The following is a 25,949-nucleotide window of genomic DNA, read 5'->3' as shown; positions in this document are numbered from 1 at the left end:
TGAAATTAGATTATCTTTGAGGTCCTTTTCAACCCAGGCCGTTCTATGATTCTCTTGAGACAAAAATAATGGATTTAAAAAGTAAAAAAATGTCCTATATATCAAAACAAAGTAAAATTAATTCATACGAACAGCTGTGCCTGGTCTGACAAAATATCTCTATTCTCACTGCTTCGGAAGTTAAATCTACCATCACAGACACCTTAAATAACTTTCTGTCTGAGAAACTGCATAATGGAAAACACTTTCCTAACCAAACACTTCCTCACTCAGCAACTGCTACCCGTGGGGCCTCTGAAACGCACATACTTGTAAATGTACTCAGAGTTACCATAGTTGAAGGGCTCTGAAATCTGAAGCCATTCAACAACAAGAAGCCAAACTGCATTGAACCATTAGGATTGCATTAAGACGAGGACAGCTTGTCTTTGTAGATCTTGTATTCTGATTGCACCGCAGCTAGAACTGGGACAACTAGGTTTAACTACTTTAGCCAGTGGCTTTTAAATTTCTTTTTACATGACCTTCTAAGAGCAATTACAGCAGATCGAAGAAAGGAAAAGAACAGTTATCAGGCTCAGCAATGAGGCAGTTCAACCATGACTAAAGAAGCTCACCGAGTTCAACTTTTGAATATAATTGGGTAATAAATAAGCAGTTCCTGTTCTCAGAAAATTCAAGAAACACACTGAGCAAATAACAGCTCTACAAGATGTTCAGAGAACCAGTTGTTAGAAAAGCACACAGCCAGGTTTATAAGTAAACCACGACCAAAATAGCTTAGTTCTTTCAAGCAAAAGTGTTTATTTTTTTTCCTTAAAGAACCACTTAACATTATGCCTTGATCCACAAGTAGGGATGCAAATGATCTGTTAATATCTATCAATATCCTAAAAAATAATAATAAAAATAAAATTAAAAAACCTGAGAATTCTCTTTGATAATTAGATTTCTCTATGTATGATCATGGCACCATTTTTCTGAACGGCTTTAATGCAAGTGTTCTTGCAAAAAAACATCCAAACCTTTTTAAAAATTATCTCAAAACATAAAATCAAATTACACCAATTTATCTTTCAGAACTGACGTCCGAGTGCAAGTAGAAAGATTCTACCAAATGGCCAAGTCCTAATCCCGAGCACAAATTAATTTCTCTGTAAGTGATAACTGTTCCTCCTGTCAACTCTAAACACGGCGAGTGAACAGAAAACAAAGCCTTAAACTGGTAAGCATTTAAAAAACACTTGAAGATGACCAACTCTTGAAGATTTGGGTACAAGCACTGTTTGCAAAGCTAAATAGCAGTCTGATTGGCAGCAGGACAAAAAGAAACAAACAAAAGAACACCTAGTAAATAAATTAAATTACATGCTCTGTATCACAGATGCTAGCTCATTCCATTATTTGAAAAGCATCAGGCTAAAGGTAGCTACATCAAACACCTACATAAAATACCCAGAATAGTTGTCCTAAACTTAACATTAAATTCTCTTACTTTCACTTCTACCTAGCTGCCAGATACATGTTTATAAGAAGAAGCTTCCCTTTGTCCTCAATTATACGCTGCACAGTTCACGCTGAAAGCAAACAACCCACAATGGATTGGTGGTGCTGAACCTCACCTGCTGCTATTCAAAACTTCTAACTCTCCAGCAGCTCCCAACCTAGGTACTAGCTACCTTCAACGCCCTCCAGCCAAAATCATTGTTCCAGGTGTTACACTGCCAAGCTACTGCGTGGGAGAAAAGCAGCAGCAGTGATAGGCCACCTCCTGCTGCCAGGCAAACAGCCATCCTCACACCTCCAAGCTCCGTGCTGCAATGAAAGCAGACAGCTGGCCAGAAGAGGCACCTCACCTTGGCAAACTTGCCAACCTGAGTGCTCATTGACTTCTAACTGAAACGTACCGATGTATGAAGTACTCAAGTCCTGAAGAGATGGGAACTGGAAAAAATAATGCAGCCATACGCCTCTTTACAGCAGAGACTTGCCAGCCCAACAGCACTGGTTCCTTCTGAAGAACTTAAAAGCGGAGAAAAACGCAGCAAACATCTCCCTAGTATGCATGCACTGCTGCTGCTCAAGGTTTCAATTGCACCATCACATGAATAAGAATTCAAGAGGCTACAGAAAGTATCTGAACCAGAGAATATCACCCACTGAGACGTGAGTGTGACCTACAGAGCGCAGTAAGAATTACGTAATATTAGAGGGCAAAGTGTTGGCAAGAAACCAACTGAAATACTGCTTAATTTGCAATACACAGGGTATGAGGAAAATTAAAGCTTGTATAAGCATGTGGGTGGCTGATGAGCTTAATCATTTATGTTGGAGACCAAATGCTTTATTTTTTTTTTTTACTTCTTCATTTATAAAGTGCTCCCCTGCTTGTCACTTTCTGGTATTATTAAGTGCTCTCAAGATTTCTGAAGAATAAACAAGAACTGTGAGCAGCCAGAGAGCAGTTTTTGGATTCACTCAGATAACAAATGAAAGCACGTATAGTGGGGAAGGGACAGATAGAGCATCTATAATGCAAAACACTAGCATGGGGAAGAACCCACAATATATATTTGCAAACTGGAGTACAACGAAAAGCTGAATGCTATGTGCCCTCCTCCTAAACTAGCAAAACAAAAAGCCCAGCCTCTACCTCGCTGTCTCAAGTGGAATGAAAATGAGTTCAGCTCACTCCAGCAGCACACAGGTTTGTATCTTCAGTTGTAACAAGATTTAAAGATGAGGGGAGAGCACATCCCACAGGCACAGCCACACATAGAAATTCTGGGGGCCCAAAATGCACCTTGCTGAGAAATACAATATTAATTCATACAAAAAAGGCATTGGAATCCAAAAACCAGGAAGATGGCAGTATTCTACTGTTTTAACGGATAAAATAAATAATTACAGAAGTTTTTTTTTTTGTTTTTTATTGTTTTTATTTTTTAATTTAAAAGCTATTTGCTTCTATATTATATAAAAATTATAGCTTAGTTTATACCAGTAAGTCTGCAGAACCCTTCCAGGTCCATACAGAAATAAAAATGGGTATGCTCTTTATCTATACAGAAGAGATATTTGGGTGTGCTTCAAGGGACTTCTTGAAGCCCTAATTGCAGGAAGTGATTCACTGGAAAGCTGCACGGTACGTAACACTGCCATGATTGAGAAGTTCTGAGTTTTCTAATGTCAAATCTGAAGTACTGCTCACGACAGAAGCTACGTGCAAAACACCCTTCCCCTACGAATGCTCTGTTGTAAAAGAGAGTAGAGCTTACTGCTTCCCTTTATCATCTCATCTACTTTCATGAGTCTTCTTTAAACCTGTTTTCTTTCAGACTTCTCTCTCTCCATCCAATTCGACTGAAATTGGAAGCAGGTACAAAATCATTAGCGGCAGAGGTGCTCACAAATATGTGGTAGCACAGGCTTCACTTACCTAGCAAACCAGAGGACAATAAAGTGCCAAAATTTTTCTTGTGGTAACAGTTAGGAAAAGTTAATAATGAAGCATTTATTCAAAGCAACAGGGAAGTTGTTTGAAGCCCTATTATACAGCTAAAGACATACACTAGATACACTAGTATTTTCAAAATGTTCCCATAGCACCACATATACCTTCTTACAGGGAACTAAAACAAACAAACAAACCCACTCATTAAAAGAAGAGTATTAATAGATAAAATAACACAATCAGACCACACAGATTCCTAATATTAAGGCCTTCCATAATCATATTCATGTTGTCATGAGCAGCCCCACTGTCCTCAGCCTGAAAAAATATTCACATTGTAAAGTTGCTGCTCTGTCACCAAGACAGCTGATAAAACTGTTTACAGTGTTAGTGCTTTTAATGTACTGTTACACCAGATTTTGTAACGCACCACAACAAGAAAAAGCTCTGATCAGCGTGAGTTTGTTGTTAGAAATACTTTACCTTTTTTTGCAGGAATCTGAATTGCACACCCGGACTCTAAATTATGTAATATAGCTTGTAAACCTGTAACCTAAAGTAGAGCAGAGGAGAGAACAAGATGAGGTTATATGAACTCTGATTTTGCTGTGTTCACAACACACGTCACTGATATCTGCTTAAGCTCCATGCATTTGTTTTTATTTTCTCTAAGTTAAAAACATTAAATTTAATTCTAGATTTTGGAAACACCCAACGCAACGGTGTGATACAAGACAAGCCATCCACAATTTCTCAAAGTACTTCTATTATTTTCATAAAACAAAGCAGCCACGTGTAATTTTTGGGACCAAAACCTACTAGCAGCTTTTAACCACTGCTATCACTGGTCTTAAATTCCAAGATACAAGATGACAGGCAGATTTAACATAAAAATATCACAAAATAAGGTGCTGTTACAAAAACACCATCGTGCCAAAATTCTTACAGTTCATACAGCTCTTTATATCCCTGAGATTCCATAGCACTGGAACTATGTTATGTTTTGTATTCCTGAGTCAGAATAACTACATTTGGACAGTAACCTTTCTTTTTCTTTAACACGTCGTCTTTTATTTATTGAACACTTTTAAAGTAAGCCCCCAGGTGACCTGAGCAAACCAGGAGGCAGAGGAAAGGAGGAAATGAGAGATGAGGACTATTAGAAGAGAGCGTCAGCATGCTGAATTCCTTTCATGTCACTCACATACAGCCGATCCTACTGTTGAAATGCAGTGCATTTTCAGAGTTTCTTTTTTCCTTCTAAGCAAACAACCTATTAGCTAAACATGGCAAAGATAATTTTCTGTTCTTTGCCCATCCTATCTGTGCTTATAGTACCTTCTGCTAATGGAATGGAATGTCACGTATATCAACCTATACATCAATTAAGATCACAGAAGCAAAACAGCACTCCATTATTCCCGGCACAAGATCTCTGGTACCTACTAGTTAGGAAAAAATACAACTAGGAGAAAAATAGATAAATAGCAGTAAAATTAAGAGATTTCTAAAAAGTATAGATGAAAACGTATGAATCTGTAGTAGTAACACACCTTTCCTCAATCTGTTGACAAAGAATGAACGTGCAGCAGCTGCACATCACTTAGCACTGCTCTTCAAGCATTGGCAACAAATGAGAACTACTACCTAGAGCACTAAGATTCACATAGTTTCAATATTAACATATTACCAAATAAAATGGAACTCACTAAAATATCCTGCTTCAAGCTATCACATAAAGCGAGTTGTTCTACCATAAATATTCTATTTATCAAATTATTTACCAAAAGCACTTCGTACAGCTTCGCAAGTAGAGGCTACCATCATTTTACCTGCCCAACTGCTCTGTCCCTCTCCAAACCAGTTAACATCTTCTGCCTCAGTGCAGACTGGTATTTCTCAGTCAGCTGCTTCAGCACTGGCTCGTATGAAGCATAATGCGCCTTCAGCCTGTGAACAAGAAGAGACAAATGCTTCCTCAAAGGTGAGTTCAACAGGAGATTTCTGCCGATGTAACTTCCCCAGACTACTAAGATCCTAATCCAGGCAAAATGGGTAATATGGTGATGATTTGTTAACTGCAGTGAATGTTATGTTTAGAATATTAACCACTTCAATTCCTCAGACCAAACTAAAGTCAGATATATAATCTCTCAAGAGAAACTGATCAGCGCAAAGCTGACATACAGAGTCAGTGAACAGTGCTCTCCTGCATTAATACATATGGATTTGAAAGTTAAATGCATAGAACTCATAGCTTCTGTTGCACGTAATGATAACAATAGTGACAGGCCAGAATTTCAGGAAATATTTGGAGCTGTGGGTATAAAGCACCCCACGGTTTTGCTTTAAAACTAATAAATGGGCAGAAATGTGCAAAAAGATTCTAGACTCAGCTCCTCCAGCTGTCCCAAAGATTTTCATATGGACAACATACAAGATGTACTTGTTGAGAGAAAGAGACACAAAAGTAAACTGAATTCTACTATGCTTTCTGAATGTCAGAACTATGAAATTAAATTTCCTAAAATGAATTAGTTTAACTCAATACCAGCGGCCTAGTCTGGGCTTTTTTGCAATCAAAGCATCATAATAAGTTTCACATAACCAGCTTTACTTCAGCACTTTAAATGCCTCTATATTATCTTATTTCCAGGTGTATCAGGTGAAGAGAAACAGGAAATGTCCTAAAAACCTGGTGGGAGGCCAAGCTGGGAAAGGCATTAGTCATAAGCCAGAACTAAGAAAGGAATAGCTTACCTCATTCCAAAGGTGAGGGCTCTCTGGGAGTTTTTGGTGAGAAGTGATCTCCCAACAGAGATGTTCCCCTCTCAGCTACCAGCCCTTAAATGAGGTTACAGAGGGGCAGCCTCTGGGTCCACACTTGCGGTCATGCAAGTGAATGCTCTCACTTGTGCTCCAGTGGCAAGCCATGCCTCGTCACCAGATGCTCAGTCACTGGTTCAGTCCATGACCTAACGGATCCCACACACCAGGTAACAACTGAAGATGTTATTTTTACATAAAGCAAAATCCTTTTGTTTTTTACCTTTTAATGTCACATATGAGCCTGTTTTTCTCCTGGACCACTCGCTTATGGTGCATCCTATGGAAGTCACGTTCTTTCTGCACTTTTAGGAAAGCCTCTTTTGCTTTGCTGCACGTAAACAGAAAATGCATGAGAAATGTATTAACTTCCTCCCACTGTGTGCTGAATTCACACAGAATACATATTCAGATATGCACATATATACTGTATCCAAGTGTGAGACCTGCTAGTATGCCCTGTGGTAAAAAAGAAAAATACACTTTGAGGTTTTCTGTTGCTTAGTGGCATACAAAACCATGGAGACTCTTCACCTCATTACTTTTCCTCCGTTCCTTTAGGTGGAATTCATAGGGATTCTGGCATTATAAACCTCAGAGTTAGCAGGATGTATCGGACAGACACAGACAGATGGAGAAGTGCCCTGGTGCCCTATAAATACATGTGTTTAGAGCGTTTCTGGAAGAAAACTACACTAGAAAAGTTCTAGGCTCTACCCAGTAGCATGCAGCCTATTCCCAGGCGCCATCCTCTGTCCATCACAGCAGGCAGGAAAAGATCAATTTCAAAATTAACTGCAAACATACCTAAAACCTGTTTTTCTTTAAGCATATTCTACATACAGCCAGGGGATACAGTTTCCTCTGTAAACTTAAAATACCCCTCTGCATATTTACTATATAAGGATTCTCCTCGCTCTTACTTATGTGTATTTGGTAGGAAAGATTAGTACATGCATTATTAAATTACAAAGGCAGCTTGAAATTACCTTGCACAGAAATCGGATATTTGCTCTTTGCAGAAATAAAGCTCATTTCATCCTCAACAGAGGAGTGGAATTGTTAGGAAAACCACTGTTACAAGAGCGCATGCAAAAATTACAGGTCCAGAAACAGGACCTGTAAGTATTGCATATAAAATGCCTTGTATTTAATAGTACAAATAATATATATTCACTACATGTGCACATTTGCTTTATTTACTACCGATACAAACTATCATATTTATATGTGAATCACTGCTTGTAGCAGCAACAGCCAAAAAGACCTGAAGAAAAGCACAGTGTGAATTTAATGACAGTGTATAGCAGTCAAAGCTGACAGAGAAATGCAAACAGGCAGGAATTCCCCTGCAGAAACCACTAGAAAAAGACTCCATAAAGCTGCAGGCACATACATAGCTTTGTGTACACACACACACTACAGTTGTGAAACAGAATAACTTGGAACACTGACATAGGGATATAAAGTACAGATTAATGATTCTGCTGAAACTCATGAGGATGGCAAACAAATTGAGAGGTAAATGAATCATCACTGATTTTAGTACAGTTCTGCGAAACGCCTCCATCGTAACACCATCACATAAAATCTGACTTGCCATAAGACCTGCAATACAAAACCCAGTCCTTCTAAGCTAAGCAGATGGCTTGGTTGAGATACATGTCAGAGACCGCACGCCTATCCGCTTAAACTCCTCTCAAGCAGTTTGTTATAAATGGCAGAAGAAGGCAGAGCTCAATAAAACCAAGTAGGGATTTTCGAAGGTAAGTCTCGTGCCTTGTTCCAACAAAACTCACGTGGAAGCCAGTTGTCCAAGATGCTGAAAGATGTAACCTTAGGAATATTCATCAACATAAAGAGAATGTTAGAAAGTGTATCTCCTCCTGCTTTTATTGAATCTATCTAGCATCAAGAACGTTAAAAGTACCACATAATTAAAGACGTAAGTTTAAGTATGGTGCACAACATGAGAGTGTGAACCTTCTGTATTTTTTCATGGTGTAAATGAATAAACAAGTGCAGCATTGTGAACATTTTGGCAGAGAGGTAGGAATCAACTGATTTTACTGCTGGTGATAGCAGCAATAGCAATAATCAATACGTTTTCCTAGACTGCTTTGTTTTTAACCATTGCACTGCCTGTGACTTGTGAGCGTGTTTCCAAAACTCAAGGCACAAAGCTACCTGCAAATATTTTCATCTCCTAATTGGTATTTGTGTACTTATAAAAGGCACTGACAGAGACTCTAAGGAATTTTCATTCCATCTACTAAATAAATTCCTAACAGTTTAAAGAATTTCTATCACAGCAGTCCATGTGACTAATGCAATCTTACAATTGATTTCTCATCACGTTGTCTACCTATACATTTAAACACAGAAGCAAGAAAAGGATCTGGTCACAGGAAAATATCAAGGCACTTAAAATTAGAGAGCCAGAGTTTAACGTAGTTATGAACTCATAATTCATTATTCACCTCACAACCAAAGAGTGTTACTATAACATTAAATTCTTGAATGACAAATCATCACTGAAGAAAACCAATTAAATTAGTTTACTTTGAGAGCCAACAATTTCTAGAGATAATGTTTTCAGGTGTTTCTTGTGTATTAGGAAGAATATCTAGGCCACTATTAGAGAAATATTATAGCAGACAGCATCCCTTATCAAAGGATCAGAGAGCAGTGGCTTTCAAGATGAAACTAAATGGAGTACACTTCAGTATATCTTCACTATTGTTACACAACAAACCTATTCCTACCTGAATATACCTGTTTTTAGTAATTTATTTCAACGTTACTAGAATATCTAAGCTTTAAGGGAATGGCTCATTTATTTCTTTTCATATATACATCTGAGGGATTTTGTTGTATTTCAAGACGACTTCAGATACTGGACAGTCTGTTAGACACGTACACTTGCTGCATACAGTCTGTGAGGTCAGTTGTCATTTTCCTTATAAACAACAAAAAGTCACAGTGAAACACAACCGACAGACCAAAATCCACTCTATTTGCTCACTGCTTGTCATGCTACAATTAATACACCCAAAATTGCATTTCCCTTCTAAACACACTTCCACCAGTTGTTGAACAACATTATTGCAGAAGGGAACTGCTTTACAGCCATTTAACCTGGGCCCCCATACTGCTTTCAGTCCCAACACGGCCTCTTTTCAGCTGAAGGTTGTCAAGAGTAGCAAGCTCAGAAATACCGAATGTGATTAAAAGCTTCACAGCACTGCATTCTGACCATGAAAGCTTTCTGAGAGATCCACATGGCAAAATACGAGTCTTTCTTTGAAATGACATCATCATTTTTTAACCAGTGAAATCAGCATTTCTTCAGAGCTCTTAGGCATCCTGATGCGAGTGCAAGTTGGTGAATTCTTTCTCACAATATTAGAAAACCCGAGTTGTCCTCTAGGTAATTTTGACTCCTGACAAATACTAGCTTTATCAAAGGTACTGACTGACTCTGGTTATTGAATAAACGAACAAGAAAAATCTCATGAAACACCTCAACAGAAGCAGATAGAGCCAGGTGTTACAGCCAAGGCTTAGCCTAAAGACAAGGAAACGCTAACTCACTAGCAGCACAGCAAAACCTCTCTGTTTCCCTCTTTATTCCACAAACAGTGCTGTTTCAATTCATAGAATACTCAAAACAAATAAGTGAAATGAACTGTACTAATGAAAACAAAGAAGAACATTTTATATTAAAAAATGTTGACAAGTGAAATAGGTACCACTGTTACAAACTGTTCCACGGTTACGGACATTCAACCGTGATACCAGCACAAAGACTGTGAAAGTTCTCCCTACCACTGCAGAAAGGAGGAGAAACTGTACCACTGTTTTCATATGATACACATGGAGCAAGTGCAGCATTTAACAGTGAATGCCAATACAAGGAATTTGCCCACTGCTGGTTTAAGTCCTACCAAAAAAAGAACTACTGACAATAATGCGTTTCAGAAGGGCCAGGCTCTGTATTGCTGTCTTCTACTGTGCATGTGAGAGCTCCTTGCCCTCCAATGTACACAGGAGACACTCAGCACTCAAAACCAATGTCCAAAGAAACTGCAGATGAAAATAAAGGAGCGTTTTATACATGGCCCATCTTCCAGTCTAATTGATGGTGCACTGTTTGACTTTATTAAAGCTGTTTACATTAGACTATTAGCCAACAGTCAACTACTTTTTCCAATTAAAACGTAATAAAACATTACCTCTGGAAAATAATTTGATTATAATCACTGCTGGTGATAATGACTATTTAAGATCTAAGTAGCTGTTGCTCATATAGATGTTAACGAAAACAGATATCTTGACCAATCTAGACAAAAACCAGAAAGATGGAGAGTTACTTTGTTTGGCTGGTTGTCTTACTCATTGCTTACGTGGTTTCTACAGGCCCATGTTTTGAAACGAAGCAGTAGGAAAAATCAAAGCAAAGTGTGATGTTATCTCTGAAGGTTAATTCCTACAGAACACGGGCAGATCGACCTTCCTTCAGAAAAGACTGCATCTCCACTACACAGGCTAAATATTTTAACTCTCATATCTTTAGTACAACTGACTTGGAACATCACCAACTGCAATTTACACATAAATGCAATCAATGAAGGTTATTTATACTGACATACTGCTAAGACCAAAGTGATTGATTTCTTGCCTCCTTTTTAAGAAGAAAGTAAATAGTTTTTTTTTCTATGCTGACATTTTGCAGTAGTTCTAATTTATAGTATGATACGTTACTACATAATAAGAATGATAATTTAGGTCCTTCTTCTACAAATCATAACCTCTTGATTCTTTGCATTAATTTATTCTGATCACTGCATCTTGAAAATTCTGTTATATAGCCCAGTAAAGATAAAAAAAAAAAAAAACAAGATTTTTGTTTCCAAAAGAACACAGAAAAAAAAATTAAGCTTTAATTGCAATTGTAACCTAAAAGTATAAATACATGCAGGCAGCAAAATGAACACGAATTTATTCTTTCCATGAAGCACTTGGGTTTACTTTATCTGGTCATTGACTGCTGCGTATCAACGTTTCCTTACACCACATGACATACTTAGCAGCACGTTTATAGTTGTCCAGATCTTCTTTCAAACGCATATTCTCAGCCTTCAGTTGCTGGTTGCAGGTATACACAGCTGGCACAAACCCAATGTCTTTGGCTGTGAACACACCTCTCTCTACGAGTTCATACCTAGGAGAAGACGGAAGGAGATTTTATTCCATGTTTCCTATTTCTCAGATCACTGGTGTTTGCCCTCTCATGTCAGCATTTACAGAAATTACAAAGGCAGGTATTTGCTAACTGAAAGCATTTAACTCTTTCATAATCATCAGCAATTAGCACAGTGCTTCCCACAGCTGTGGGACTTGAGCCATTCAGTCACAGATCGGTACCTTCCAGTCATGTTCACCTTCTGAAAGGACATCAACAGAACAAGCTAAGACAAACCTAAGAGGCAATAAAAAGACAAGCTTTGACACTATTATTTTTAGTCTTGGTTTAAAGACATTTAAATGAGGAGCAGCTGAAAGCATGTAAGTACCTTTTATAAAAAAAAACAACAAACAGTAATGTTAAAAAGGATTTAGCAAAAAGGTGAATGACATCACAAAAAATGTTCTGCAGAAGCCACGCTTGTTCAAGGAATGACTGGAAGCTATGAGGATCTGCCCAAGCATTCCAAAGCATAGCAAGGTTCAAGCACATATGTACAATCATAGGATATTTCCATGCATGCCCACGCTACAGAGATTATTCTGGAACCCAGTTCATCTAAGTACAAAACCTTTATTTCTTTCTTTGCTTCTACCCTGAAAGAAGGAAGGGCAGGGCCTTCAGCTGGTACAACCTTCTACAGACACACTGAAGATAAAGACATTGTGCAGCCATGATATCAGCTCCATGTAAGTTCAGCAAGAACTGTAAGTAGTTCTTATCAGATGAAAACCAAGCATAGGAGCTTTATCCCTGCTCATCTTGACTGCAGCTGGAAGAAACTCACAAAAAGAAATGACAGGAACATAATTTCACAGGAAACTCAACAGTCTGTAAGCACAGCATTCCTAGATCAAGAAACCATGCCGCAGAAACCAGAAGTTCTACAGAACAGGGGACTCTCATTTAATAAGCAACTGTTACCTGAGATCTTTCAAAAAAAAAAAAAATGCAGGGGAATGTTAGAAACCCCTGTATCCAAATGACTTCCTATAGTCAGCTGCTTATCTGAATTCTATGGGCAGCTATAGAAACGCTCATTCCTACAGATTAAGCTGTCATTCACATTTGACACCAAAAGACATTAGAATTTTGAAAGATTAAGCTGAATGTGTCCAAAGCAGAACTCACTGCTTCTTCACTTTGTTTTCTTAAGCAAATTACAGCAGCAACAGTCTTCTAATGTCAAGAAGGAAGCTCATTTATTTTATGATTACTGACTGACGTGCAGATAGAATTCCTACCAAAAATACTGAAGGGCACTTCTCAATGCCCATGACCATAAATCTATCAATCTATTTGCCAGGAAAATTTCTTCACTGAATGCCCCAACTGCACTTCACAAAAAATACCAACTTTCTACATGAGGATGTGTCAGACACGGATAATGGGTGAAGTCAGCCTCCAGAAGAGCTGAAATCTCTGAAAGATTATTTTAACGGAATACAATTAATGCTGACAAACTCACTCTCATCTAAGAGCTCTCCCAGAAATGAAGGTTTTTGGGCACACAGTAGAAGTGGAATAGAAAAACACAAAACATTACGAGACTTCATTTCATCAAGCCAGTCCTGTAAAGCTCAGACAGCTCCTGCATGCCTAGCTGACGGCCAATTAGTTCTTGCTCTCATTTCATTCCATTACAGAAAGGAACTGTGATGCAAAATGAAATTAGTTCTGTGCACACATGAGCTTTTTTTCTTTTTTTAAGGTTTTCAGAACAAATGAGTTTTAATTCTTGAATCACCACTTACAATTAACTAAGAATTTGGAACCCGCAGGAACAGATGGCCAACTATGATCTTATGATCAAAGCCCAGGGCAGGCTGACTTACAATAATACATTACTACTTTATCAATTACACTGAATTCAAGCTTCTAAGAGCTCTAAAGCAATCAGGTTGCAGACAGGCCATGCAATTAAACTAACTGATAGACAGCTGAGGATAATCTTTTATCAAAGGTTAACTCACCCAGAGATTCATTCAGGAACTATAATTTCAAGTTTCAGCTTTTACAAGAATTTCTTACAGAAAATTATCATTTTAATTGATAAACCCTTCAACAGTTTCAACAGAAGGCTAACAAAGAAATGAGCACAAAAAACAAAGCCCTGGTGTATTCTTCCAATCTATTATCGTGGCATATAAGTAGAAAATTCATATTATCATGTTATGCTTGCTCTGTGGGCAAGTGACTTGTGCCAAACTAGATTAAGACAAAGAGGATCTAAGCTTCCATCTCCTGCAGCAAGAGACCAATTAAATAAATATGAATTTATGCTTCTGTGATTAAGTGAGAAGTTACACACTGAATGTGTAACTAGTGTACACAAACAGTATCAGGAAATACTTTTATTTGCTCCTGATCCAAAACATGCAAAGTGTATTCACTTAGTGCATTGCAAGTGCCTTATACATCCAAGCTGACATTCCTACATAGACATGTTTCAATCATAACAAGCTCAAGCTGAGAACCACAACTGATTCCTCTGCATGACCTCAAGAATGGGAATAAAGGAAAAGCTGGGAACAACTGATTTTTATTCTCATCTTCGTAGACAGACACTCGGCATGACGCCTGGCATCAAGAGCAAGACAATATGCATAACCCCCACTTGGGGTTTGCAAGCAAACTTGAAGCTACTTGACTATTCTTTGCCAGCTCTAATTGAAAAAAAACTGAATCTGTTTTAGTGTGATGCTGTTCTGAAATTAATAAGCCCCATTTCTCTCAGGATTTATGAGCCTGGGGCACAATATGACTTCGAGGCAAAGGAGGACCCACAACAGAAGAAACTTTGGTCTGTCTGAAACAAGCAGATTGCTTCCACTGTCTTCAGGGAGTTATGACGTGGAGGATCACAACCTACATCCGTTTTCCTACCAGAAAAGGTTTTAAACCAATCTGCCCTTATACTCAGGGAAGACATGGCAGCTTTGCTTCAAATGCTCTGTTATGCATGACCCAGACCAACTTTTCAAGGCATACTAAAGAATCAGACGGCTTTTCACCTGGTACGATCACGTAAGTTTATTCACAACTTTAACCACGTTAAAAAGAAAAGAATTTTCAAATCATATTTCTGTAATTTGCCCGCAGGGCTCATTTTGTTCCCAAGTGAAGCATCTCTAGGTCTCTAAAACACTCGGAGATAAGCCATCAATTGAGTTTACTAACTAAAGGCAGCGATAGCTCCATGCTGTGTGTGAGCAGCAAATGCCTCATCTGCTCATCAGACTGGTTCCAGGCAGCCAGCAGCAGTGAGCTCTCTGGGATTAGGAGCTGCAGACTGTCAGATACATCAATTCACAGCTGATCAGCTCATGCACTTCATACTGCAGAGCTGTCAATCCAGTGTATTTCACGAGCAACAAAAGCACTGTAAATTCTCGTATATCAAAGGAACAGAAAGTTTAAATTACTTTTAGAATATGCAATTTAATGTTAACCCTAATTTTAATTTCTTCAAAGTATAGTTGGAAGGAAAAAAATGTGCAAAAAATACTTGAGTGAAGAAAATGACTGAGAATGCAATGAATTTTTTCAAGACATCAAAGAAATAATGAGTTTGCCTTAAAATAAAATGATCATGACCTCTCATGTGATCATGATTGTTTTATTTATATACCTATGTGCTGGACAGCATACCCAAATGTTTTTTTCAAGCTCTGAAATAAACAGATCATTTGCTTCAATTTAAGTGACCTTTAGATCTCAGACAGACAATTATTTCAAAGCAGCCCTTTTGATAAATTTTCTCTACGTTAATTAATTTCTCATTTGAAATTCCATTAGTACTTGATCACCACAGCGTGAGACCAAGAGAGCCGTCCCAATACATAATGAGGAACCCGAGTACACTAATCTGCCCTCACTTTCATTAACACTGTCAATTATCTATCTCAAACCAACAGGAAGTAAGGCTTTGAAATCAGGTATTAACGCAGCTAGTTGCTATACAGTAGGACTATATCCTGACACACTGAGCTTATTGGTAATGCTACTGAAATTAAACATACTACTCACAGGGGAACAAAAATTGCATGGACACCTCAGGAGTTACAAGATAGAGCCCGCTAAAACCTGCTCTTGCTCTGTTAAAAAGTAATTTGAATTTTGCCACCGAGACAAATTCAGACTGTAAACGCTTCAAAGGAAGCTGTAGTTTCACAAAAAGGTCACTATTTATATCCATCCAGTATTAATTATCTTTGCCCATAAAAATTGCTAAACATTTTCCCATTACACTGCTCGTATCAGTCCTACTGCTGTAACAAGTACAGAACCACAGTGCTCCTTCCTAACCATCATTTAAGTCACACTGAAACGGATAAACAAAAGCAAGCCAGCTACCATACTGTTTTGACTGACTTACGAAGTCATACAAAGTGTCAAAGACTTTGCTTATTCAACACAGCAGGTCTACAAAAAACGCCCAAATTCATGCAAAACAAGTAAAACACTCAGTGCTATGATACACTACAAAGCATTCGGTGTTTAAGTGAGCGCCCAGGTTTTGGAAAGCAAGAAAATAGCAGACACATAGTATTCCTCAGCACCACTGAAATGAAATGCTGGTCATTTTGCACTGGACTTACTTCATCAATCACCAATTTCTGGATTGCAGCTGGTTTCTAGTCTTCTGTGGTAGTCAGTGAAGATAAGAGTATATTTAAACAACACTCACAAACGAGGCATTTCTCTTCACTGGTCACAAAAGAGGCCCTAGGCCCTGATCACCACAGGCTTACAAGCACCTGGAGATAGGTGAGCACCTTCAAAGGTACCTGTTCAGCAGCTCCCTGGATTCAGGTTTTGGGAAAATCTGTCCTAACAACAACAGTTCTCATCTAACACATTTATTTGTCCAGTAGAACGCTGCATATTTGGGACTCATTTTGGAAGTTTTCTGGAAACGCAGCCTGAAATATCTGAAATACCTGAATCCTGAGCTTCCCTTCCTATTATTCCTATCATATCCTATTACCCCGTTATTTAAAATGTCTCACCATTCAGTTTGGAAGCAGTTAAGGGTTCTGGACATACCCAGACCAGCCAGAAAATTGCAGAAGAAGTCATCCATCGCTTCAGGTATTTCAGACACCGATTTCTCTGAAGTCAGAACTGCTTTGGAAGCCTGAAATTAGAACATGGTATTTTTTATTAAACCTACAAGAGAAATGTAGTTATCACTATTTCTGAAGTCATCTGAAGTCACAGATGTATTGGAGTACAGTTGAATGCCTCACTTCTCGTTGCTTATCACATCTGCAATCACTGATCTAATACCTTCTAGTATCTATGGAAGGTTACAGGGACTAAGTAAAAAATTACCTGATTTAAGCAACTACTCTCAACCTGGCATAAACTGATAAGGGTCTGAAACTAGTTGAACTAATGGATGTGTCTCTGTCACTGAGCAGAGAGGAAATGTTAATTCTCACATCCCTTTGACAACCTTCAAAGCTACCCGTGAGGAAATCAGTGCTCCACCTTGGACATCCGCATTCTTTGGTAGATGACAGTAAAGTGGCTTACTCGTCTGTTATATAATGGAAAAAATGAAAGAGCTGCATCTCCATAATGAGACATCTTGGGAAGCCCCACCAGTGTTTCCTTTTCCTCTTAACATCCATACGCAGACAGTGAAGTGTCAGACAGCATCCCTACAAGCGTTAGCAGAAGGCAGATGGTACACCGAGGCTTCATATCCAGCCTCCAGTGCCACTATCAGTATAAACAGCTGCTAAGATAAGGTCAACTCACGGGTTAAGGACAGTTGCCAAAAGCTGAATCAAAACAAGACCGAGATCTTACAAGAGGAAAAACACCTTTCAGACCTTATTGTTGTAATACCAATTTCTTTACTTCACCTAACTGCATTCAGCTAACTCAGTGCATAGCTCCTCCAGAGGGGTTTCAACACATGAGGAGTTTTAAAAGTAAAACACAATACTGAAACTTCCTCTCCCAAAGCTACTTAAAGATTATCAGGTGAAGGAGACCGCTGCAACCTGGCAGTTACCTGACATACATAAACGCGTTTAGGGAACTTCATCTTGGGCAAAACATTATAATGGACTTGGTCAACAACACAAGCTACTGAGTGCAGCCCTGAGAGCAGGACCCAGTGGTGCCCCACGTCATGTCAGACCCAGCTCCAGTTGCTCCCAAAGGAGCTGGCAACACTGGGTGCATCTGTGGGAGAGCAGACATCAGGAAGGGAGAAATTGCTGCACAACAGCAGCTGGAGAGAGGAGCGAGAGATGGGAGAGACACAGCCCCGCAGCCAGCAAGGTCAGAGAAGGAGGAGGAGAGGAGGTGCTCCATCAACATGACTGCATAAATGACCTGGAGATAAAGGCATTTCTCCCGATGAAATAAAAATGTGAGGCATTCTCTACACTGGATGATCTCATGGCCATTTTGTATGAAACAAAGCGTTCCATTCAAGCAACCTGCCTAACAGACAGAGAAAGTGGATGGGCAAAATCAAGGCATTGTAGGGATACTACAACATGCCAAGTACAGCACAATATTTAGCATATATTCATTACTGGAAATACAGTATATCATCAGATAGGTCTACTTTCTAACTGTGGCAATATGTGAAACGAAGAGCACATCTGCAGACATGGCAGTTGCACTCTCACTCTTCCTTTATTCTGATGTCTACGTTTGGTATCATCCCTTGCAGTTTCCCAAGTACATCCGTAAAGCCAGTCTTGGGAAGAAATAACACAGCTTGATTCCTTTAATAAATGGAAATATGAGAGGAATCCATTTCATCTGTGCAGAGGAGAATTTATTAGCTAGCTACTAGCACTGAGAATCATTTCAGGACCTGAGCAGAGAACAACATAGGGAAAAACGAATGCAGCCTATTTGTACACTATTGGAAGAGAGCTTCAGGAATGCAGAGGGAAAGTCCTAGTTCTATTGCAGCCCTCAGGAGCAATATTAGGCTAACCACTTTCTTTACATCCCCAGAATGGCAAGCAGTGATTTTTTGTCTATATTTACCTCTTTAGAAATGAGGAAGAAGCAATGAATATCTTGGGAGCGAACAGACCCCCAACAGCAGCCACACAGACAAAAACATTCTTTTGACTTAACAGTTAGAAACCTTGAAATTATTTGTTCTCAACTAAATACTTCTCTTTGAATTAAAATCCTCAAAAGACTCTAAGCATAAGGATTGCACACATGGCCAAGAAATCAGTCACCAAGCACTTAACCCTATAGGTTTCCACAATACCTGGAGGATTTTTTGCTCAGTGAAGAAAAATTAACATTAGGTAAATCATTTCTCTTGAAAACAAGCTGGAACGTTTCTGTGAAACTCAGATTGGAAAAGCAGGAACGAGAAAAACAAAACAACAAAAAAAAAGATTCAAAGATTTTGTAACGAGATCAAACAAAATAATCAAACCTACACAGCAAAACAGAAGGTTAATGATGGCAATGTGGCTCCAGGTTACCATCTGGGATACTGAAAAATAAAGGTCTCGGAACGCAAGTGCAAAAGCTCTATCTACTAAAGAAAGCAACTCACTCTGCTTTCTTTCATCTGCGTGATTTTCCAGAAGTTCTGTAACCTTTTCTTAGGGTCTCTACCAGCTGAAAACATCCTTTAATATGCAAAACATTCTGATACTCATTTTTCAAAACACTTGATATAACTTTATAATGTCTTAAAGCAAGGAGAACAGAAAAAAAAAATGAATCATGAGTTATGACAGAAAAGGACAAATGGAACAGAAACAGTAAGTACAATCACTACTATGCAAGTCATGCCTTGCCCTGCACGACTCTGTTTTATATCAGCTGCCTCCGACTGGGGGGGGAAGACAGCATTTAGAGATGAGGGCTCCATCTGCCTCATTTCTCTTTGAGGATCCAAACATGAGGAAGTGCACTTCAAACAGCAATTTCCAGGCAAGGGAGCCCCAGACTCCTGCAAAGACCAACAGCTCCACTGCAGCCAGGCACAAACCCAGGAGAGGGGAAAAAAAAAGCCAACAAAAAACAAAAAAACCCACCTCTATATCCCCTGCAGAGACATAGCTTTAATACATACACACCGGTATTTTAAAGTTATGAAAAAATGCTGACATGCATCACCTCGTCTGCTTATGTTTGCTCTCCTTCATTTAGCAATTAGTGCTAATGACTTCCGAAGGAAGTCTGAAAATAAGAATTAGGTTTTCCTGGTTACGCTTGACCTTTCTCTTACGGAGTGTCAAAGAAACTGCAGTAGCTACAAATACCCACAGTTACTGAGTTGAGTGCCTGCATTTGGCAAACTGCTAAAATATTTCTGGATGCTCACTTGATCCATGCTTTCTCTGTAAAATTTCTCTTTTAAATAAACATTTGCATGAAGCACTGAAACGCAATCTTCAATAAGGAATTAGGCATACAGGTTACTATAAACAGAAACTAGACACAAGAATCACTTGGCACTACTGCAGTGAAGCTCTCTGAGGATGTGGTTATTACCTGATGTAACTTATTGCAGCCAAGCTGATTATTTACTGTGTGCAGACAGCCTTCCAGCGTGCCTCTTAGCTCACAGCTGGAGCATTGATTCAGTATTACTTCATGGCCACAGTGCTTCTACTTGGGTTAGTGCAAGCACATGTGCAGCGCTTGGTTCTCAGCACCACCAAAGGCTCTGAGCCTCACAAAACACGCTGCACATCCTTATGAAAACCATCCAGGAACTAACAAGTATATTCATTCTTGCTTCTTGCTTCCATGGCTGTCTGTCTAGAGGTGGAAATAATGATTTGAATTCCAAAATAATGGAAGCCAATTCCAAAAACTGAAGCCTTCAAAAAATGATGCAAGGCAGACACCTGCTAGCGTGAGTATGAAATCAAGAACATCTTGAATTAAACTACATTTTCTTTTGATTCAAGTAAAGCTCACAGTATCTTCAGTTGGAATAAATGGGACAGATACCGTTTCATTCCCTTTAAACTCAATCAAGAGCGGTAAAATATTAGTTCCTTATTCCACAGTCAAATAACAGAAAATATTACTCCCGTTTTCTCTTTGTATTTGATCACCAGTTCTCACATTGAAATAGGTACAACTGCAGTTATCCCTGAAGAGCATTATCCAATGTTTGGTTAACTATCAGTTTTAAAAGCTTCTGAAGTCCTTCCCTTGCTTCAAAATGCATCAAGACTTGGCTATTGCTAGGTTTTACTCAAAGTGTCATCTCAAAGGCAGAACTGATTGGAGCAAAAGAAAATACAGATTTTTCCTCCATTCTGACAGTAAGAATCATTCAGAACCTGAACTTAGTCTGTTTTGCAAAGGCAAAATATTAGTGAGATAATAGCTTCCTGATGAGGCTGTAAGACAGGGAAAAGCACTTCTCCATTAGATTGCAACAACTCAATAAATTCAAGCAGACTGTATTTAGGAAAATGCAATATAATGATCCCAGTGTGCAACTCCAAACTATCACATGATGTTCTGAAACCCAACTGTAAACATAAGAGGCACTCAAAACTAATGCTGTATGTGAAAGGCATTCAAGGCCAGGCTGCATGTGGCTCTGGGCAGCCTGGTCTGCTGGTTGGTGACCCTGCACACAGCAGGGGTTTGGAACTGGATGAGCATCATGGTCCTTTTCCACCCAGGCCACTCTATGATTCTGTGATCATTTTCTAATTTAGCACAATGTAGCAGTGTCTTCTCTATTTTTAATATAGAAACAACCTCCTTCAGCAAAGTATTCAGGTACACATTTCTGTGGGTGTTCAGTACAAGCAGTTGCTCTCCTGCGTGGGGGATCACATTCTCATTCATTCTACCCACAAAGTAAAACAGAACCTCATTGATTTTACTCATGTTTTAAAACAAATTGTGTATCTGAAGTATGACTTGATTTACAGCTATAAAATGAATGAAAGTTAAAGGGAGATGGCACGTAGGTAACTCAAGTTATCTTTTACTATCGTGACACGTTTAGTCCTAAGTAAAGTTCTAAAAAGTTTAATCTTCTCCACAAAATATCTCATAATTCAGTTAAGTGATGATGTGTACTTTTTGACCCAGTAAAACCAGCTAAAGCACAGTCTGATTGATTTGTCATAAAGTTCTTACTAAAATGTGAGCATCTTCAGCCTGCTGTCGAACAGCCTGCAGAGCCTCAGCCAGATCCTCGTCACCTTCCTGAAGACTGAATTCATCATCTGCTGACACCTAAATGAAAGGATTTAGAGCACCAGTATCAATGTTTTATCAATCTTCCCAAGCCCAGCTGTTTCTACCTCCATCACCACTACTGAAAACAATCTCATTCCCATTAAAAATGTTTTGCCTGTTTACATTTTGTTTCCAATCCTTGGAGACATTGAAGGTCAGGCTGAAATGGGCTCTGAGCATCCCGATCTGGCTGGAAGTTTCCCAGTTCATTGCAGGGCAGTTGGACTAGATGGCCTTTAAGGGTCCCCTCCAACTCAAACAATTACATGAGTCTATGATTCTGTTCATTAACAATAATGGATACACCCGTTTTTTTTTAATACTTAATTTTGAAATAAAAGTTGTAACAAAAGCTCATACCAAATCTTCTCTTGACCACTCATCATCACACTTGAGAAAAGGGTTTCACTGCTCCTCCTAAGCTACTTTTATGTTGAAGCGAAGCAACAAAATCCAACATGAATACTATAGATATCGCATAAGATAATCAATTGAGCAAATTACCTCTTCATACTGATAATCATCCTTAGAGTAGTCTGTGATAGTAATTTCTGCAGGTTTTGTTAAGGCTGAAACGTTCGAGGCACGCACACCAAAGGACAACCAGCTGTGATGAGCACCCTCAGCCCTGCTCTTAACCACACCAAATGGAGGCGAGTGCAAAACTGAACATCAGAGATCAAACACTGAATACTTCACCAAAGCCGAAGCAAGAGCCTTAAATAATAACCTCAGCACATCCACAGTACAAAGAGAAGTGAATCCTGAAACGGTAAAAATCCACTGCAAATTATTTACAGTTCCCCCAAATGCTTCAGAGCCAGACTTCTCATTAAAATAACAAATGGTGTGAAACAAAACTAAAATAAACACCTCATCCACCAGCCTGGCAGCTCTGGGAAGTCTAACCAAAATGTTTTCTGTAAGATGCACGGCTGTTTCCCTAGGAAATCAGTTAGCCTACAAATGACCCACGTAAATAAACTAGAATTAACTTCTAAAGAACAGTTGGCAATTCACTGCTTCACACACAGTTATTTTAAGTGGTAACTTCTTTTTACAAAAGAAAATGAAAATGGGGAAAAAAGCCAGGATTTTCTAGCTTAATATCACTTCCCTAATCTGAAGTCTTCAACTAAAACAAACAAGGCAAAAAATACACAACAACACAGCTTTTTGCTACAGTTTGTACAGTGCAATACATACAAAAGTTCAACCTGGATTCAAGATCCCAGCACTGCAGCATGCAAGTTATCAGCTGAACTGCAACCATCCAGAAGGCTCACGTGCCTTACCCCTAAAGAAATAACCACCTTTTGTTTGCAAAGACCTGAGTCTTAAGGTGACAGTTAGAAAGGCATCATTTTCCTTTCTAAACAAACCAAAAAAAAAGTCAAATCTCTGTGTGAATAAAGGTCTAACTTCCAGTAATCAAGTCAAAGCACATCTGCGTATCTAGAACTGCACAATTACACCACATGCTTTCTACAAAAACCTTATACATAAATAGGAAGCTGGCATGAATGCTTCTTGTAAGCTTCCCACGTAGGCTTAGGTATGTAAAGGCAAACACCTGTTTGACATGCCCTCATATTTTCTTCCCTAATTACTGCAGATGTGGAACAGAAGACTCAAATGCAAGTCACAGCCTCTCTGCACCTCAGGTTTCTTCCTCTGTAAAAACTTCGTTCTCTAACTGGAATGATTCTCAAATTTAAATTCTAACACCTGAACTGTGCAGGAAGTCATAAAATAAAAAGGTTATCGTGTTTTCTTTCAGGGGGAAAAGCAAATAAAAACAACAGGAGCCCCACCCTCCAGTGATGAGCTTCAGCAGGTCTACATCTGTTCTCCATTACACAAGTAATCTGGATCGTGAATTTCAACTTCAGTGGCAGATGAAATAAAGCATACAGTTCAATTAATGCACTTTTTCTCAGCACAGTATTCCAGGATATGTGCGCACCCATCAGGATGATGTAAGAGAACTGAGATGGTGAAGGTTTATGTTACGGCAAGACTTTCAGGAGCTGCATCCCAACCAAGGTGGGCTAACAGCCAGGGACCCGGGGCATAAGGGTGGACTGCAGCTGTCTGCCAGCTCCCGCAAACAACAGGAACACTGAGGAGCAGGGTCTGACCACATGGCAGTGAAACAAATCCCAATCCCTACACTTTGTACATTCAACACAGAGAGAAATACCCATCTGAACTGCTAATTACATAAGAAAATGAGAATGACAGCAAGGCACAAATGCACAGTGAAAGCAAGGAATAGCTTTCCATTATCGTTCTAAAGCCAGGGACAGCAACAGATGGGAACGTGAGACAAAGACACATCAATACTGTCAAGTTAGGGTAATATCCTAAGACTTCCTTTTTTCTTAGGATATTCCACCACTAACCAGACACACTCCCTTTACAGAATGGTCACATCACACAGCGTGACCACCCGGGTACATTTCTGAATGAACTCCATGATTATTCCCATATACATGAATATGCAGATATGTATGTTAAAAGCTAAACATCTGAACGCTTCTCTGGGATTCCTAAGCCCCTTCATCACTTCATAGTAAAGTATTTATCAACATTAGTTTAAATAAAGGCCATTTAAACCACATTTTTGACATCCCAACTTATCCACACCGTGTTTACTAGTCTTTTCAGACTTTTTTCTCTAAAGCTATCTTTTGCATGGCCTGCAGGCGGTTCTTCAGCTCAGACTCCCCCTTTGACTGCTGCTTTCCACAGTTATCAGATCTTACAGTGCAGCTCTACCCACAGTACACCTTCACAAGTAAAACACTTTCAGAAGAAAACAAGGAAAAGCTGTTTCCTTGCACCAATGCAAACAACAGCGCACAGACTAAACCTTTACATGAAAAATACTGATAGCCAGGCATACAATTACACCACAGAACACCGTTTTAACAGCTTTAAAACCACGACGTTCCCCCGACAAACGCTGTGTTGCTGTTGGATTGGTTTAAACACGTAATGACAGAGCACTTTGTTCAGCTCACCAAGCAGCTTTTTTCCTTTTTTAATGGGCTTACATCCTAACCCTAGCAAGAGAGCTACACTATTGGCAGTGCCTGACGAAATGAGGATGATCTGACCCAAAGCGCCACGTGGAACCGGCAGCTCTGTGGTGTTTCACCACCAACACTAACACACAAGAGGCAACGAGAGGCTTCCAGTAAAGAATTTTCACTTTTCAGCCCCACAGGGGATAACGTTACCCCGAGGCTCAGTCGGGGTGCCTCAACGCAGCAACAACCGCACGTTCACCCTTCCCAGCGCTACCCCGTAACATTTTCCTTCGTCCCTTCCTCACAGCTCCACGAGGTCAGCTCCCGCCCCGGGCCGTCAGCTGAGGGCACAGAGGGGCACCGAGGGGGCGGCAAAGCCCGAAGCCCGCCCGCCTCAGGCGAGGGGAGCACCCTGCGGCGGGGCAGAAGGATACTCTGCAGGTAGACCGACGCCTCAGAGCCCGCCGCCGCCTCCTCCTCCTCCTCCGCCTCCTCCGCCTCCATCGCTGCAGCGTCCCACCGTTGCCTGGGCGCCGCTGCTCTCGCGAGAGGGGGCGGCGTGACTCGAGATGTCGCTCGCTGCCCCTCCGGTTTCCCGCCTTAGTCCCGCGGCGGGGCGCGCGGGCTGAGCGCGAGGCGGAGCTGCTCGCGCCGTGCTTCTTTGGGCGGCTCAGGAGCAGCGCTGCGGGGCGGGAGACGCCTCTGTTTCCGTGGAGCCTCCTACCGGCTTTTTGCTGGGAACTTTCTGACTGGGAATCACTTGGGAAGGAGGCATCGCGTAAGGAAGTGCTGAGCAGTTCCCTTCTCTGCTTCAGTCTCATCTCCCTCTGCAGTCCCTATAAATTTTTCCCTAGTCTTGACCACCCCCCTAAAACGTGTCAGCGCATGGTATCCCCAATTGAACACAACTGGTGCAAGCTTTAGAAGGGCTTGGAGAACTACTTAAAGAGGGATCAAAAGGAACAACAATTAATGGGAAGGACAAAAGGATCTCAGTCCTCTTGTTTATTACAGGAATGGTTAAATGCGATCAAAGCACACGGGGAACAGACTTGATAAGAAAGAATGAGCAAAGATAGAGGCATAACCAACCATCAAGAATGGAATCAATGTAAATTACGGCTAATAACAAAGAGCGAATCTTTAAATAACATTTGAC

The 25,949-nt window shown here is 39.8% G+C and overlaps 1 protein-coding gene across 2 annotated transcripts in view; it reads right to left on the bottom strand.

Moving 5' to 3' along the window:
* SPAG16 (sperm associated antigen 16) overlaps window positions 1-25,718 on the bottom strand; it is a 355,941-nt gene extending 330,223 nt beyond the window's left edge. The window contains exons 1-8 of one of the 2 annotated variants that reach the window (XM_048953048.1): window positions 25,225-25,718; window positions 22,260-22,306; window positions 21,654-21,752; window positions 16,541-16,668; window positions 11,367-11,504; window positions 6,504-6,611; window positions 5,287-5,404; window positions 3,938-4,007 (exon numbers count right to left, since the gene is read on the bottom strand). In XM_048953048.1, coding sequence (XP_048809005.1) covers window positions 3,938-4,007; window positions 5,287-5,404; window positions 6,504-6,611; window positions 11,367-11,504; window positions 16,541-16,668; window positions 21,654-21,752; window positions 22,260-22,306; window positions 25,225-25,294 — 778 coding nt within the window. In that variant the 5' untranslated portion in view covers window positions 25,295-25,718. The remainder of the gene's footprint in view (window positions 1-3,937; window positions 4,008-5,286; window positions 5,405-6,503; window positions 6,612-11,366; window positions 11,505-16,540; window positions 16,669-21,653; window positions 21,753-22,259; window positions 22,307-25,224) is intronic. The other variant, XM_048953049.1, reaches the window with a different exon arrangement.
* Between the last annotated feature and the right edge of the window lie 231 nt (window positions 25,719-25,949).

The sequence above is a fragment of the Lagopus muta genome, chromosome 8 (assembly GCF_023343835.1).
Source record: "Lagopus muta isolate bLagMut1 chromosome 8, bLagMut1 primary, whole genome shotgun sequence".
In the NCBI taxonomy this organism is placed as follows: Eukaryota; Metazoa; Chordata; class Aves; order Galliformes; family Phasianidae; genus Lagopus; species Lagopus muta.
The sequence above is the reverse complement of the archived record's forward strand: the minus strand, read 5'-3'. Positions and strand labels throughout refer to the sequence as shown.